Here is a 14,241-nt window from a genome sequence, read left to right on the forward strand (position 1 = left end):
GAGATGTGCGTGAATGGCCCTCCCCAGAGAATTTCAATAACCAAAGCTGGGGAAAAAGCAGTTACTCCTCCCTCCTTCATTTCCCCTCCTCAAAGATTACAGCTAACTTTTATGTAAATCTTTAGTACTTTTTGATTGGCCAGAAGTTTCCCCTGTTCTTTCCCATAGTGGTCGTTCCTTGGTTTCTCTTTAAACTTTTTCCTTTTTTTTTTTTTTTTTTTGAGATAGTGTCTTGCTTTGCCACCCAGGCTGGAGTGCAGTGGCATGATCTAGGCTTACTGCAATCTCTGCCTCCTGGGTTCAAGTGATTCTCAGGCCTCAGCCTCCCGAGTAGCTGGGATAACAGGTGCACACCACCATGCCCAGCTAATTTTTCTATTTTTAGTAGACACGGGGTTTCACCATGTTGGCCAGGCTGGTCTCGAACTCCTGACCTCAAGTGATCTGCCCACCTCAGCCGCCCAAAGTGTTGAGATTACAGGCATGAGCCACCGCTCCTGGCCTCCTCATTTTTTTTTTTTTATTGAGACAAGTTCTCACTCGGTCGCCCAAGCTGGAGTGCAGTGGCACAATCACAGTTCACTGTAGCTTTGACCTCTAGGTTCAAGCAATCATCCAGCCTCAGCCTCCTGAGTAGCTGGGACCACAGGTGTGTGCCACCATGCCTAGCTAATTTTTGTATTTTTTGTAGAGACAGAGTCTTGCTATGTTACCCAGGCTGGTCTTGAACCCCTAAGCTCAAGCGATCTTCCCACCAAGGCCTCCCAAAATGCTGAGATTACAGGCATGAACTACCAAGCCTGGCCCATGCCTCATTTTCAAAAGAGACTAAGGAAAATCCCAGATTTCCCACAGGAAGTGACATTTGTCTTGTATGAAATTTTGGCAAGTGCATGGGGACCCAACCTGTGTGGGCACTGCTCGAGAAAAGGCCAGGAAATACGGCAAAAACTATTTGCACTGAATATTTATTTTTTGAGATGGAGTTTCGCTCTGGCACTCAGGCTGGAGTACAGTGGTACAGTCTCGACTCACCGCACCCTCCTCCTCCCAGGTTCAAGCGATTATCTTGCCTCAGCCTCCTGAGTAGCTGGGATTACAGGCGCCTGCCACCATGCCCGGCTAATTTTTGTATTTTTAGTAGAAACGGGATTTCACCATGTTGGCCAGGCTGGTCTCAAACTCCCAACTTCAGGTGATCCACCTACCTTGGCCTCCCAAGGCAAATCCCAAGGCAATCCCGAAGTGCTGAGATTACAGGCCTGAGCCACAGCGCTGGCCTGCCCTTAGTGTCTTCTATTTCCTCCTCCAGATCCATTCTTCATTTTTCTCCACCCTGTTCTACATCCTGGGAGCTGACTCATATGGACTGCGGCAGCAGACTTCTTTGCCCTGAAATTTCCAGTTGGGCTCCACCAACGGGAGGCACCAATAAAAGAGAATGACATTGTTTAATTCCCATGGCTCTCTCCCTGCCAGGTCACCATGGATTGGCAGCATCCCTCCACTGAAGACTGAAACTCCTGTCAGGTAGCTCAATAACTGTCTATCTCTCTCTGCATTCAGGTAACATTTTTGTCCCTTCAGCCCTAAGGATGGTAACAGATATTGTACCATCTCTAATTGCTTTTCTTATACTCTGCCCACAGCTTTGTAAATAGCTCCTGTATTAAGCTCTTCTCAAAGTATCCATTTTGAGCAAGCCATCTGTTTCCTGCCAGAGCCCTGACTGATACATTGTGTTTGATTAATGGGTATTAGTTCAGACTAGCTGGTGCATGAAATGTGTGTGATGAAACAGTAAAACATCATGTAAGAACAGTAGGCTGAAACAGATGGTGGAGGGGCTTGTCTTCCAGGCCAGGAAGTCTATCAGATAATAAGAATCTCAGGTTTTAGATCACGAGTGACATACTTTAAGAAAACTAATTTAGTAGCTGTATGCAGAATAGTTTAGAAATTGGAGATGGGGAGATGAGTTAGGAGATGATTACCATTACTAGTAGAGGAAGGTAATATTTTGTAACCATCAAACTGGCAAAGACCCCCAAATTTTTTTTTTTTTTTTTTTTGAGATGGAGTTTTGCTCTTGTCGCCCAGGCTGGAGTGCAGCGCCACAATCTCAGCACACTGTAACCTCTGCCTCCTGGGCTCAAGATATTCTCCTGCCTCAGTCTCCCAAGTAGCTGAGATTCCAAGTGTGTGCCACCATGCCCGGCTAATTTTTGTATTTTTAGTAGTGACGAGGTTTCACCCTGTTGGCCAGGCTGGTCTCGAACTCCTGACCTCAGGTGATCCACCTGCCTTGGCCCCCCAAAGTGCTGGGATTACAGGGATGAGCCACCACGCCTGGCACCACCCCCTTTCTTTTCTTTCTTTCTTTTTTTTTTTTTTTTTTTTTTTGATACAGAGTCTTGCTCTGGAAACGCAATGGCACGGTAATGGCTCACTGCTACCTCTTCTTGCCAGGTTCAAAGGATTCTCATGCCTCAGCATCCCGAGTAGCTGGGATTACAAACACGCACCACCACCCAGCACTTGGAAGACCATGGGGGACAGATTGCTTGAGCTCAGGAGTTCGAGACCAGCCTGGGCAACATGATGAAGCCCTCTCTACAAAAAATACACAAATTAGCCGGGGGTGATGGGGTGCACCTGTAGTCCCAGCTACTTGGGAGGCTGAGGTTGGAGGATCTCTTGAGCCCAGAAGGTCCTTCACCCAGACCCTGTCTCAAAGAAACAAAGGAAAAAAAAAAAAAAAAAAAAAAAAAAGGACCGGGCACAGTGGCTCACGCCTATAATCTCAGGACTTTGGGAGGCTGAGGCAGGTGGATCAGCCGAGGTCAGGAGTTCAAGACCAGTCTTGCCAACATGGTGAAATCCTCTATTAAAAATACAAAAAATTAGCCGAGCATGGTGGCGGGCTCCTGTAATCCCAGCTGCTCGGGAGGTTGAGGCAGGAAAGTCACTTGAACCAGGGATGCTGAGGTTGCACTGAGCTGAGATCACGCCACTGCACTCCAGCCTGGGCAACAAGAGCGAAACTCTGTCTCAAAAAAAAAAAAAAAAAGAAACACGTAAAGAGTGATGGCTCTCCGAAGGAACTGAATGTCTAGGGACAAAGGAATTACCTATGGTTTTTTGTTTTTGAGACAGTGTCTCACTCTGCCACCCAGGCTGGAGTGCAGTGGCGTGATGTCAGCTCACGACAACCTGTCTCCCAGGTTCAAGCAGTTCTCCTGAGTAGCTGGGACTACAGGTGTGAACTATCATGCCCGGCTAATTTTTGTGTTTTTAGTAGAGACAGGGTTTCACCTGGCACCAGGTCTCCAACTCTTGACCTCAAGTGATCTGCCCACCTCAGCCTCCCAAAGTGCTGGGATTGCAGGTGTGAGCCCCCGGGCTCAGCTCTGGAATTTATTAAACATGTATCTATACCCTGACACCGCTGGTTCCTGTCTATAATCCGAGTGTTTTGGGAGGCTGAGGCAGGAGAATTGCTTGAGTTCAGGAGTTCGAAACCAGCCTGGGCAACATAAGGAGAGCCCATCTCTTAAAAAAAAAAAAAACACACACACACACAACAAACAAACCCATGTATTTATTGCAGACCTACTTTATTATGCACCGTGATGTTTCAAGTATCACAAACCATTACAAAGCAACATAATCACCCTCCTTCCCCCTTACTGCTTCAAACTATTGTGGTAAAAATAAATAAATAAAGCCCTGGCGTGGTGGCTCACGCCTGTAATGCCAGCACTTTGGGAAGCCGAAGCGGGTGGATCAGCTGAGGTCAGGAGTTCGAGAGCAGCCCGGACAACATGGCGAAACCCCGTCTCTACTAAAAATACAAGTTCGCGTGGTGGCGCACGCCTGTAATCCCAGCGCGCCACCACGCTGGGGGACGGAGTAAGACTCAGTCTCAAAGGCATGACGAAAATAGCAAAAATGCTTTAGTGTTATACCTGTTACGAATTTAATGGAAATTACAAGTAGGAGCCCATTACAATCTCAAGCCTTAAAATGCTGAAAACATACACAGTGTGACAATAAGTAAACTTCGAGACCCAATAAGGGGGAAAGTCCAACGTGGAAAGTATTTGGTAGGAGTGAAGAACAGAGTGACAACTGCTTAGTCCCACTGGATATTTCGCTCCTCTTCAGGAAGAATACTCCAGTTTGGGGAGGCCATATCCCGGGCCAGCCAGTTAAAATCGTCAACATCGTTCCAGTTATTTTTGCTCCTATCTAAACCAGAGCTCTCGAAGTCCTTGTCGATCTCCGGGTAGCTCCAGGTGTAAGGGGCGAACTGGATCCCACTGCAGTCCTCCACGATGGCCCTGCTGGTCACCTGCAAGAAGATGCGGGTGTCTTTCGTACTGTGTATGCGGAGCTGTTGGCAGGCCACTGCCAGCACGCAGTCACTGCAGTCCTCCAGGAAAACAGAGGTAGACACCGGACCGCAGAGCAGCTTGCAGCTGTGGGCCTTGGTTAGCCGCAGGGTGTTGGGATTTCCATACAGTCTGACTGTGCAGTTGCTCAGTTCGGTCAAAAGAACGTCGCGCTGGTGCAACTCGCTGGCTCTCTTCTCCAAGACTTGGGACTCCAGGTTGGAGAAACCGCAGACCCAGCTGGAGCCGAGGTCTCCTTCCGCCTTCTTGGGCAGCGGGGAGTCCTGTATGCTTTCAACTGCCGGGGGGATGCCAGGAGCCGCGTCTACTTTGGTAGACGAAGCAGCATCCTTTCCCCGGGTCTTGAAAGCGAAACGCTTCTTGGGCTGCAGCTCCCGGCGCCGCTCGGCCAAGGCCGCCTGCAGCCGCGCCAGCGCCTCTTGTCCCTGCCGCAGGTCGTAAGCGGCTAGAAAAAAAACTGAGTCGTTGATAAGTTTCTGCAGCCCCTGGAGCCGAGAGGCCGCCTCCTCCAGCCGCTCGACCGACTCCGCGCGCTCCAGAAGCTCTTCCACGGCCGCTCGCTCCCGAGCAAAGGTGGCGGCGAAAAAGTGGCTGTTCTCCTTCTCTACCTCCTGGTTCTGCCGCTTTTGTTTCCGCCTTTCAACTTCCAGCTGCCGTTCTTGTTCGCGTCTCTGAAGCCGCTCAGGCACCAGGCTCAGGTCCCGCTGGGACTCCATGTCTCCGGTCCTGACAGCAGCAGCGGAGCAACTGACGGACTCCATATTGGCTTCAAGCTTCCTCTCTCTTGTCTTCCTTCCTCCGGGCGCGCTGTCCGTGAGGCCTCCCACCAACGCGTCCGGTGATTGGCCTAACATGATGATGTCAGACCCCCGGCCTTATTTTCTTCGCCTATTGGTTCCTCTGCGTCGGAGGGGGCGGGGAGATGGGGCGGGGCCGACTGACTATGGGGGTGGGAAGACAAAGGTTCTTGTGGATGGGTGGGGTGGGAGGCAGGCGGGGGAATTTTTTTTTCCTCTTAAAGGGGCAGGACTTATATCCGGGATTGTGGGGTGAGTTGCAGCAGCGGCAGCTGCACATGTGGGTTTGTTTATAAGAACAAGGTTAGAAACTCGCAGGCCTCTCCCTCCCCCCAGCTCCTCCCTACTACCCCCTTACAGGCCGGAGATCCGCTACTAGGGGTGTGGGTGGGAGGGATGAGTGCGTGTGGTGGGTTGGGGGGACAGGTAGTGGTGAGAAAGATGGAGGGGGGGGAATATTGCACTGCCCGGCCCGCGCCGGAGGAAGCAGCAGCTGGAACAGCTGGCTAGGGAGCCGCTTGCATGCCTCCGGTTTTTTCTTTTCCCTTTCACCACCCCTTCCCCCAACCCATTTCTGCCGCCCCGTAGCCCTCATCCTTACCTCCCCCCTCCCCCCTATCCACTGCAGTTCGGCGCGGCCTGGGGGCTCCTGGATCCCCGCAGGCAGTTACTAGGGCGGGAGAAGGCAAGGGGCACTGCGATGGGAGAGACTGGGTTCCTCACTGCAACCTGGTTCGAGGGGCCCTGGGGGAGTCTATAAAAGGATTACTATTTTTTTGGCCAATTGCTGCAGTCGGAGGGGTGGGGGCGGGGGAAGGTGAGATCCACACCCCCTTCCTCTTTCTTCCCTGCCCTCCCCGAGCTCGGTCCCGGCCACTCCCTCCGCAGCTGGGCGTCGCCGGCCGCGCCGGGGTGAGACCCTAGCCCCGGGCTCCGTGGCTCTCTGGGGCGGTCGGTCTTAGGAAAGCGGTGGGAGAAGCGGTACATTATTTCTAGGGGTGGTGGGAGGGATTTGTCACCGGAAGTGAATGGCCTAGCCTAAAGTCGGGACCAACCCGAGGTGTGGGTGGGCAGCCAAGACGGCGCAGTCACTGGCAAAAACCCGAGGCAGCGGGCAGGGCGAGAACCCGAGATGCAGCCGCTGCCCGGGCGCGGCAGCCTCGCATGCTTCGCTCAGCCCTGCGGAGCTCCCGGACCTCTTTAACCCTGCCCGCCCTTCCAACCCTAGGTTTCCTCCTTATATCCCCAGTTCCCAGCCTCCATCGTTTAAATTGGGATATTTAACGACCCAAGAAACTTGAAATTTCACCGATCTACCTGCATTTTGATGCAGAGGAAGATGGGAGGAAACGCGAACCATTGAATTAAATCTGAGTTAAAACTGATCTCCCATTTTCACGCCCCACTCTCTTCCTTTCCTTCCCACTTAAACAAAACACACATAAATTGCTGGGCCAAACAGAGTATTTCTCCGATGAGAGCACAGTTCATACCGTGTGGCAGATTCCCCGCGCAGGCGGGGCGCGGGGGCAGGGGAGAGGCTTGTGTGTCCGCGTGCCTGCGTGCACCCGATGGAAAAGGGGGTGCCGAAAAACAATGGTGCTTACTCTTGTGCATAGTCATCGTTTTCACTAGTCTTGTTTTATGGGCAGATTAGGTGAGGCTTCTGTTTTTGCTTTTTTGTTTTATTTTGGTTTTTTTTTTTTTGAGACGGAGTTATGCTGTTGTTGCCCAGGCTGGAGTGCCAATGGCGCGATCTCGGCTCACCGCTATCCGCCTCCCGGGTTCAAGTGATTCTCCTGCCTCAGCCTCCCGAGTAGCTGGGATTACAGGCATGCGCCACCATGTCCGGCTAATTTTGTATTTTTAATAGAGACGGGGTTTCTCCATGTTGGTCAGGCTCGTCTCGAACTCCCGACCTCAGGTGATGCGCCCGCCTCGGCCTCCCATAGTGCCGGGATTACAGGCGTGAGCCACTGTGCCTGGCCCTTTTTTTTTTTTTTTTTTTTTCCAGAAAAGCAGGTTTATTTCACAAAACTGTGGGTCTGAAAGCTGGTGGACAAGAAAGCTAGTTGTCTTGTCCGAGTCGTGGAGGAATTGCAATAGCTGCTTTATTTTATGAAATGTTGATTTAAGCAAAGAAGCTTTAGAGAAGATTTATTTTTCTAGAAAAAAACAACCTGACCTTTTAAGTTTTTCAGGTTGAACCTGTCTCACTCAAATTAAGAACGTTTGTAGCTAAAGAAGGTTTATTGGACTTGGAGGTTGCAGCTGGAGTGAGATAACATTTCGGTATTAGGCATAGTGAATCTATGGGTGTTGTAAGTGTTGGCTGTATCCCAAGTGGAATTGAATGTTATTAAACCCTTTCAAGAACTTCATTTCTGTCTACCAACAGGTTTTTGCTACAATCCAGTAGACTTGGGAAGTTATTAAATACTTGAAGTTGGTTAGTTCGAACTTTTAAGAAAAGGAAACAGTTAAAAACAGAGCTTGACAGGTCACCCAGTTGACCCGGTGTGTTAGGGGCAGTTTCAAAGACTGATGTGAGGAGTAGTGGAAAGGGGTCAGTGAGTGATATGGTCATTGTGAAGCATTGGCTGGACAGTTCTTTACAGCCCCCCTGCACAGCTGCAGGCTGTGAGGTATGTGGTCAAGAAATGGAGATAAAGCTGTTTCTGAGTTCAAACACAGTAGGAAGGCTGCGAAATGGCTGGCATTGCCCGGCTGTGTTTGCATCCTCTCTCTGCCATTTGAGGGCAGTGGATTCAGCATGCATCTTTGAAATATATCCCAGCTTGTCAGAGGTAAGTGCCTGTTTTGATGGAAGGAGAGTGGGGAATGCACTACAGGGGAAATGTAGCAAAAGGCAAGCAGCTCTGAGTTCTGCATCCTACTTTCAATGATATCTCAAAGGGCTTGTGAATCAAAGTACTGCTCTCTTGTAGACATCTTGAAAAATGGAAGAATTCTAACGTGTTATGGACTTTACCGTTTATTTAACAACAGTTTAGATACTTTATGGTTCTATTTGTTAGATCCCCCTTTTAACTTTTTGAAAATTTCCAACATATATAACATGGAGAGAGTATTAGAAGAGTGTTCCAAGGACTCACATACCCATCACCCAGCTTCAACAACTGCCAACTGATGTTAAGTAAATAAGCCAGGAACAGAAAGAAAAATATCACATGTTCTCACTCGTATGTGGGAACTGAAAAAGTTGATCATATGGAGTTGGAGTGTAGAATGATAGTTACCAGAGGCTGGGAAGTGGAGGGAGATGAAGTGAGATTGGTTAAAGGGCACAAAGGTACAAGTTAGATAGAGGGAATAAGTTCTAGTGTCAGATAGCACAGTAGCCTAATTCGAGTTAATAATAATGTATTGTATATTTCAAAATAGCTAGAAGAAAGGATTTGAAATGTTCCCAACACAAAGAAGTGATAAATGTTTGAAGTAATAGATATCCCAATTATTCTAATTTGACCATTACATATTGTATGCATGTATCAAAATATCACATGTACCTCATAAATATGTACAATTATTATATATCAATAAAAATAATAATAACTTTTTAAAAAACAGTTACCAACTGACAATCTTGTTTCCTGTAAAGCCCTAGTCACTTCCCCACCTCTCACCCTGATTATTTTTTGGCCCATCCCATATATTATTTCATATTTTATTGTCTATAAATATTTCACTATATACCTCTAAAAGATTGGGAGTTCCTTTTTTTTTTTTTTTGAGACAGAGTCTCGCTCTGTTGCCCAGGCCAGAGTGCAGTGGCACGATCTCAGCTCTGTGCAACCTCTGCCTCCCAGGTTCAAGTGATTCTCCTGCCTCAGGCTCCCAAGTAGCTAGGATGACAGGCGCCTACCACCACGCCCGGCTAATTTTTTTATATATATATAGTTTTAGTAGAGACGGGGTTTCACTATGTTGACCAGGCTGGTCTCGAACTCCTGACCTCATGATCTGCCCACCTCTGCCTCCCAAGGTTCTGGGATTACAGGCATGAGCTACCGTGCCTGGGCCCTTTTCTTTTTTTTTAAATTGAGACAGGGTCTCACTCGGTCGCCTAGGCTGAAGTGCAGTGGTGCAATCACGGCTTACTGCAGTCTTGACCTCCCAGGCTGAAGTGATCCTCCCACCTTAGCCTCCTGAGTAGCCGGGACTACAGGTGTGCACCACCACTCCCAGCTAATTTTGGTATTTTTTTTGCAAAGACAGGGTTTTGCTGTGTTGCCCAGGCTGGTCTTAGACTCTTGGGCTCAAGTGATCGGCCCACCTCGGCCCCCGGAAGTGCTGGGACTACAGGTGTGAGCCCCCACGCCTGGCCACTTCGCTTTTAAGACAGCCACATTGCCATCACCACACTCCAAAAAAGCATAGAAAATATTTTCTTAATAGCAGATTGCCAGTCTATATTCACATCTGATTATCCCATAATATACGTTTGTTGTTTTCTCAAGACGATGTCTTGCTCTGTCACCCAGGCTGGAGTGCAATGGCGCGATCTCGGCTTACTGCAACCTCCGCCTCCTGGGTTCAAGTGATTCTCGTGCCTCAGCCTCCTGAGTTGCTGGGATTACAGGTGCCCACCACCATGCCTGGCTAATTTTTTGTATTTTTAGTACAGATGGGGTTTCACCACGTTGGGCCAGGCTGGTCTTGAACTCCTGACCTGAGATGATCCGCCTGCCTCAGCCTCCCAAAGTGCTGGGATTACAGGCGTGAGCCACCACGCCCGGCCTTTTTTTTTTTTTTGGTAATACTTTAAGTTCTGGGATGCATGTGCAGAATGTGCAGTTTTGTTACATCGGTATACATGTGCCATGGTGGTTTGCTGCACCTATCAACCTGTTATCTAGGTTTTAAGCCCCATACGCATTAGATATTTGTCCTAATGCTCTCCGTCCCCTTGCCCAGTTTCCTTTTTTTTAAAGTTATTTTATTTGAATAAGGATCCAAACAAGTTCCATACACTGCATTTAGTTATTGTGTCCCTTAAATCACTTTTTTTTTTTTTTAGTTAGACAAACAGCTTTATTTGAAAGATGTGGTCAGCCAAGTCCCACTCCAACCCCAAGGTCCTGGCAGCATTGGCCTCAGGCGTGGGAGGACCTGTGTCCTGGGTGGAGAGCCTTAAATCACTTTCACTGTGTGGGTTCCTTTTTCTCTAAATTGTTTTGTTGAAGCAGCTTGGTCATTTGTTCAGTAGAGTTTCCCACAGTCTGGATTTTGCTGGTTGCATCTCTATACAGTATTTGTTAAATTTTAAATGTCTGTTGTATTTATTTGATCTTTTAATGTTACAAAGGGAATCTTATGATTGTAGTTATATGCCTCAAGAAGTAAGTAGTGAAAGCATTTCAGCAAAGGAAAACAGTCTTTAGGTATGGTAAACAATAAAGGAATAGGCCCTTTGGTGTTCTCTGGAGTTTATCGGGGACCCTGCACTGGTGGAAGATACCAGCCACACCCAGGCAAATAAAAGGACCCTTTTTCTTTCTTTTCTTTTTCTTGTTTTTTTTTTTTTGAGACGGAGTTTTGCCCTTGTTGCCCAGGCTGGAGTGCAGTGGCATGATCTTGGCTCACCGCAACCCCCGCCTCCCGGGTTCAAGCGATTTTCCTGCCTCAGCCTCCCAAGAGGCTGGGATTACAGGCATGCACCACCATGCCGGGCTAATTTTGTATTTTTAGTAGAGACGGGGTTTCTCCATGTTGGTCAGGCTGGTCTTGAACTCCTGACCTCAGATGATCCACCCGCCTCAGCTTCCCAAAGTGCTGGGATTACAGGCATGAGTCACCGCGCCCGGCCAAGCCCCTTTTTCTAGTAGTTTGATGCCAGAAAGAAGCATCACCTATTCATCTTTCCGCAAATCTTGACTATATATGGGATGTAAAGCATTCATTAAAGAACTGTGCACATCAAAATTATCAAATGTTAGGCAAATCTTCCTACCTTGGCTGCTTTCTGGCAGGAAGACAGTGAAAGGTGACAGTTGTGCAGGCAGGTCCTGTTGTTGGGAAGCAGGACAGGAGCAGCCTTTTCCTTCTGCCTTTGCCCCTGGCTCTCTCCTCCCCCTCAACGCCCTTGACCTTCTGAAACTTTTTTCATCATTGTACACTTAACATCTAGCACATAGGCTGGCACGTGTTTATTTATCTAAACATCTGTTTATTAAGCACTAACTGTGCCCAGCACTGAGCCAGGGAGGCCCTAAGACTGCCAAGGTGGATAAAAACAGACATCGTCCCTGTCCTCCTTAAAAAGGCCTAATTTGGGCAAATAGTCACAAAAACATGTAAAATGTGTTCTTTGCTTGCTGAGACTGGGTCTCTCTCTCACCCAAGCTGGAGTGCAGTGGCATAATTATAGCTCACTGCAGCCTCAAACTCCTGGGCTCAAGCAATTCTCCCACTTCAGCCTCCTGAGTAGCTGGGACTACAGATGCATGCCACCGTGCCCAGCTAATTTTTTTTTTTTTTTTTTTTTTTTTTTTTAGATTGAGTCTCACTGTTTCTCAGGCTGGAGTGCAGTGGCGCCATGTCGACTCACTGCAGCCTCCACCTCCCAGGTTCAAGCAATTCTCCTGCCCCAGCCTCCTTAGTAGCTGGGATTACAGGCACACACCACCATGTGTGGCTAATTTTTGTATTTTTAGTAGAAACAGAGTTTTGCCATGTTGGCCAGCTAGTCTCCAACTCCTGACCTTAGGTGATCCACCTGCCTCTGCTTCCCAAAGGGCTGGGATTACAGGTGTGAGCCACAGTGCCCTGCCCCCAGCTGACATTTTTTTTTTTTTTCGTTGTGGGGGTATGGAGTTTTGCTCTGTCACCCAGGCTAGAGTGCAGTGGTGCAATCTCGGCTCACTGCAACCTCTGCCTCCCAAGTTCAAGTGATTCTCCTGCCTCAGCCTGCCGAGTAGCTGGGACTACAGGCACTTGCCACCATGCCTGGCTAATTTTTTGTATTTTTAGTAGAGACTGGTTTCACCATGTTGGCCAGGCCGGTCTTGAACTCCTGACCTCAGGTGATCCATCCACCTCAGCCTCCCAAGGTGCTGGGATTACAGGCATGAGCCACCATGCCTGGCCTGATTTTTAAATGTTTTTGTAGAGACAGGGTCTTGCTGTGTTGCCCAGTCTGGTCTTGAACTCTTGGCTTCAAGGGATCCTCCTACCTCGGCCTTCCAAAGTGCTGGGATTACAGGCATGAGCTACTACACTTGGCCAATCATTGCTATAAAAGAAAGAGTTACAAGGAGCCCACTAGTGGTGGGGGTTGCCTTGTTGGGATGGTCATGGAAAGCTTCGGAGGGGGTTGAGCTGAACGGGAAAGCATGAGTAGGAATTAACAAGAGAGAAGACATAAAGCACATAAGGGCCCTGGAAAAGCTGGAGGAAATGGCACTTAAAACACAGGTGCAAGGAGTAGTTATAGATAGGAGGAGGGACATCCTCTCTATTGCACTGTTGTTTGAACTTGTTTTTTTTCAGACGGGGTCTCACTCTGTCACCAAGGCTGGAGTGCGGTGGCACGACCTTGGCTCAGTGCAACCCCCGCCTCCCGGGTTCAAGTGATTCTCCTTCCTCAGCCTCCTGAGTAGCTGGGATTACAGGTGTACGCCACCACACCCAGCTAATTTTTGTATTTTTAGTAGAGATGGGGTTTCACCATGTTGGCCAGGCTGGTCTTGAACTCCTGACCTTAGGTGATCTGCCTGCCTCAGCTTCCCAAAGTGCTGGGATTACAGGCATGAGCCACTACACTTCATGGGAAGGCATGAGCACTTCCCAAAGTGCTGGGATTACAGGCCGTGTTTGAAGTTTTTAATGAGAATTTGCTAACATACAGAAACTTTTTTTTTTTTTTTTTGAGACGGAGTCTTGCTCTGTTGCCCAGGCTGGAGTGTAGTGGCACAATCTGGGCTCACTGCAAGCTCCGCCTCCCGAGTTCATGCCATTCTCCTGTCTTAGCCTCCTGAGTAGCTGGGACTACAGGCGCCCGCCACCACGCCTGGCTAATTTTTTTGTATTTTTAGTAGAGATTGGGTTTCACTGTGTTAGCCAGGATGGTCTGGATCTCCTGACCTTGTGATCCGCCCATCTCGGCCTCCCAAAGTGCTGGGATTACAGGTGTGAGCCACCGTGCCATACATAGACTTTTTGACGTCAACTCATAGTAACAGATGTGTCATAATTGAAACAGATGTTTTAAGAAACAATAAATACTATGTGCAGTGGACCCTATTTTCTATTCTATTTATTGCATTTAAAATGTGCTGATCAAGGCTGGGCATGGCAGTTCATGCCTGTAATGCCAGCACTTTGGAAGGCTGGGGCAAAAGGATTGCTTGAGGCTAAGAGTTTGAGACCAGCCTGGGCAACATAGTGAGACCCTGTCTCTACAAAAAATGTTTTAAAAAATTGTCTGGGCATGGTGGCATGCACCTATAGTTGCAGCTATTCAGGAGGCTGAGGTAGGAAGCTCGCTTGATCCCAGGAGTTGGGGCTGCAGTGAGCCATGAGTGTGCCACTGCACTTCAGCCTGGGCAACAAAACGAGACCCTGTCTCTAAACAAAAGCAAAAACAGCTGATCAAGACCTCCCTAAATTAAACTGCAATTTTAAAATGCCGCATCAGCATTTCTTTATAGAAAAGGAAAAGGGGAGTACAGGTGCAGGAAAATGTATGGTAGTTGGTAGATGACTCTGATAGTTTCTGCGCCCTCTATAAAGCAGACAGTGAGGTCTCATGCTGAGTATGAGGAGAAAAGGGTGGAGGTAGGGGGTCTGGAAAGTGTGCAGAAGGTTTGAAAACCCTGGGGGAATAGGGAGAGTATGTTGTCCAGAGAAATGGGGCTGGGTATGGTGTGGATGTTGAGCAAATACTTGGAGAATGAAGTTGGGAATGAATGAGAGCTTCCCAGGTGGGGCAATCTAAGCAGGAGACCAGCTCAAGAGAAGACAATGGGATTTGGGGCAGGTCAGAGGAGAAAAGCTCATGTGAAGAG

The 14,241-nt window shown here is 48.5% G+C and overlaps 2 protein-coding genes across 5 annotated transcripts in view; one reads left to right on the forward strand and one right to left on the reverse strand.

Moving 5' to 3' along the window:
* Window positions 1-3,600: 3,600 nt before the first annotated feature.
* On the reverse strand, window positions 3,601-5,246 carry TBCC (tubulin folding cofactor C). Its single transcript, XM_004044025.4, has one exon. It carries the CDS (start codon window positions 5,174-5,176, stop codon window positions 4,136-4,138), a length of 1,041 nt encoding a protein of 346 aa, XP_004044073.2. The 5' UTR covers window positions 5,177-5,246; the 3' UTR covers window positions 3,601-4,135.
* Window positions 5,247-5,447: 201 nt separating this feature from the next.
* BICRAL (BICRA like chromatin remodeling complex associated protein) overlaps window positions 5,448-14,241 on the forward strand; it is a 118,261-nt gene continuing 109,467 nt past the window's right edge. For 2 of the 4 annotated variants that reach the window (XM_055389658.2, XM_055389659.2), the window contains exon 1: window positions 7,215-8,019. The gene's annotated coding sequence lies outside the window, so the exon portion shown is untranslated. Of the gene's footprint in view, window positions 5,465-5,486; window positions 5,516-7,214; window positions 8,020-14,241 lie in introns of those variants that run through there. The other 2 variants (XM_055389664.2, XM_063707610.1) reach the window with 2 other exon arrangements.

Source organism: Gorilla gorilla, chromosome 5, assembly GCF_029281585.2.
Source record: "Gorilla gorilla gorilla isolate KB3781 chromosome 5, NHGRI_mGorGor1-v2.1_pri, whole genome shotgun sequence".
NCBI lineage: Eukaryota > Metazoa > Chordata > Mammalia > Primates > Hominidae > Gorilla > Gorilla gorilla.

What these genes read in the sequence shown, in the direction of transcription:
- TBCC (XM_004044025.4), bottom strand. Translation starts at nt 5,176, where the DNA reads ATGGAGTCCGTCAGTTGCTCCGCTGCTGCTGTCAGGACCGGAGACATG.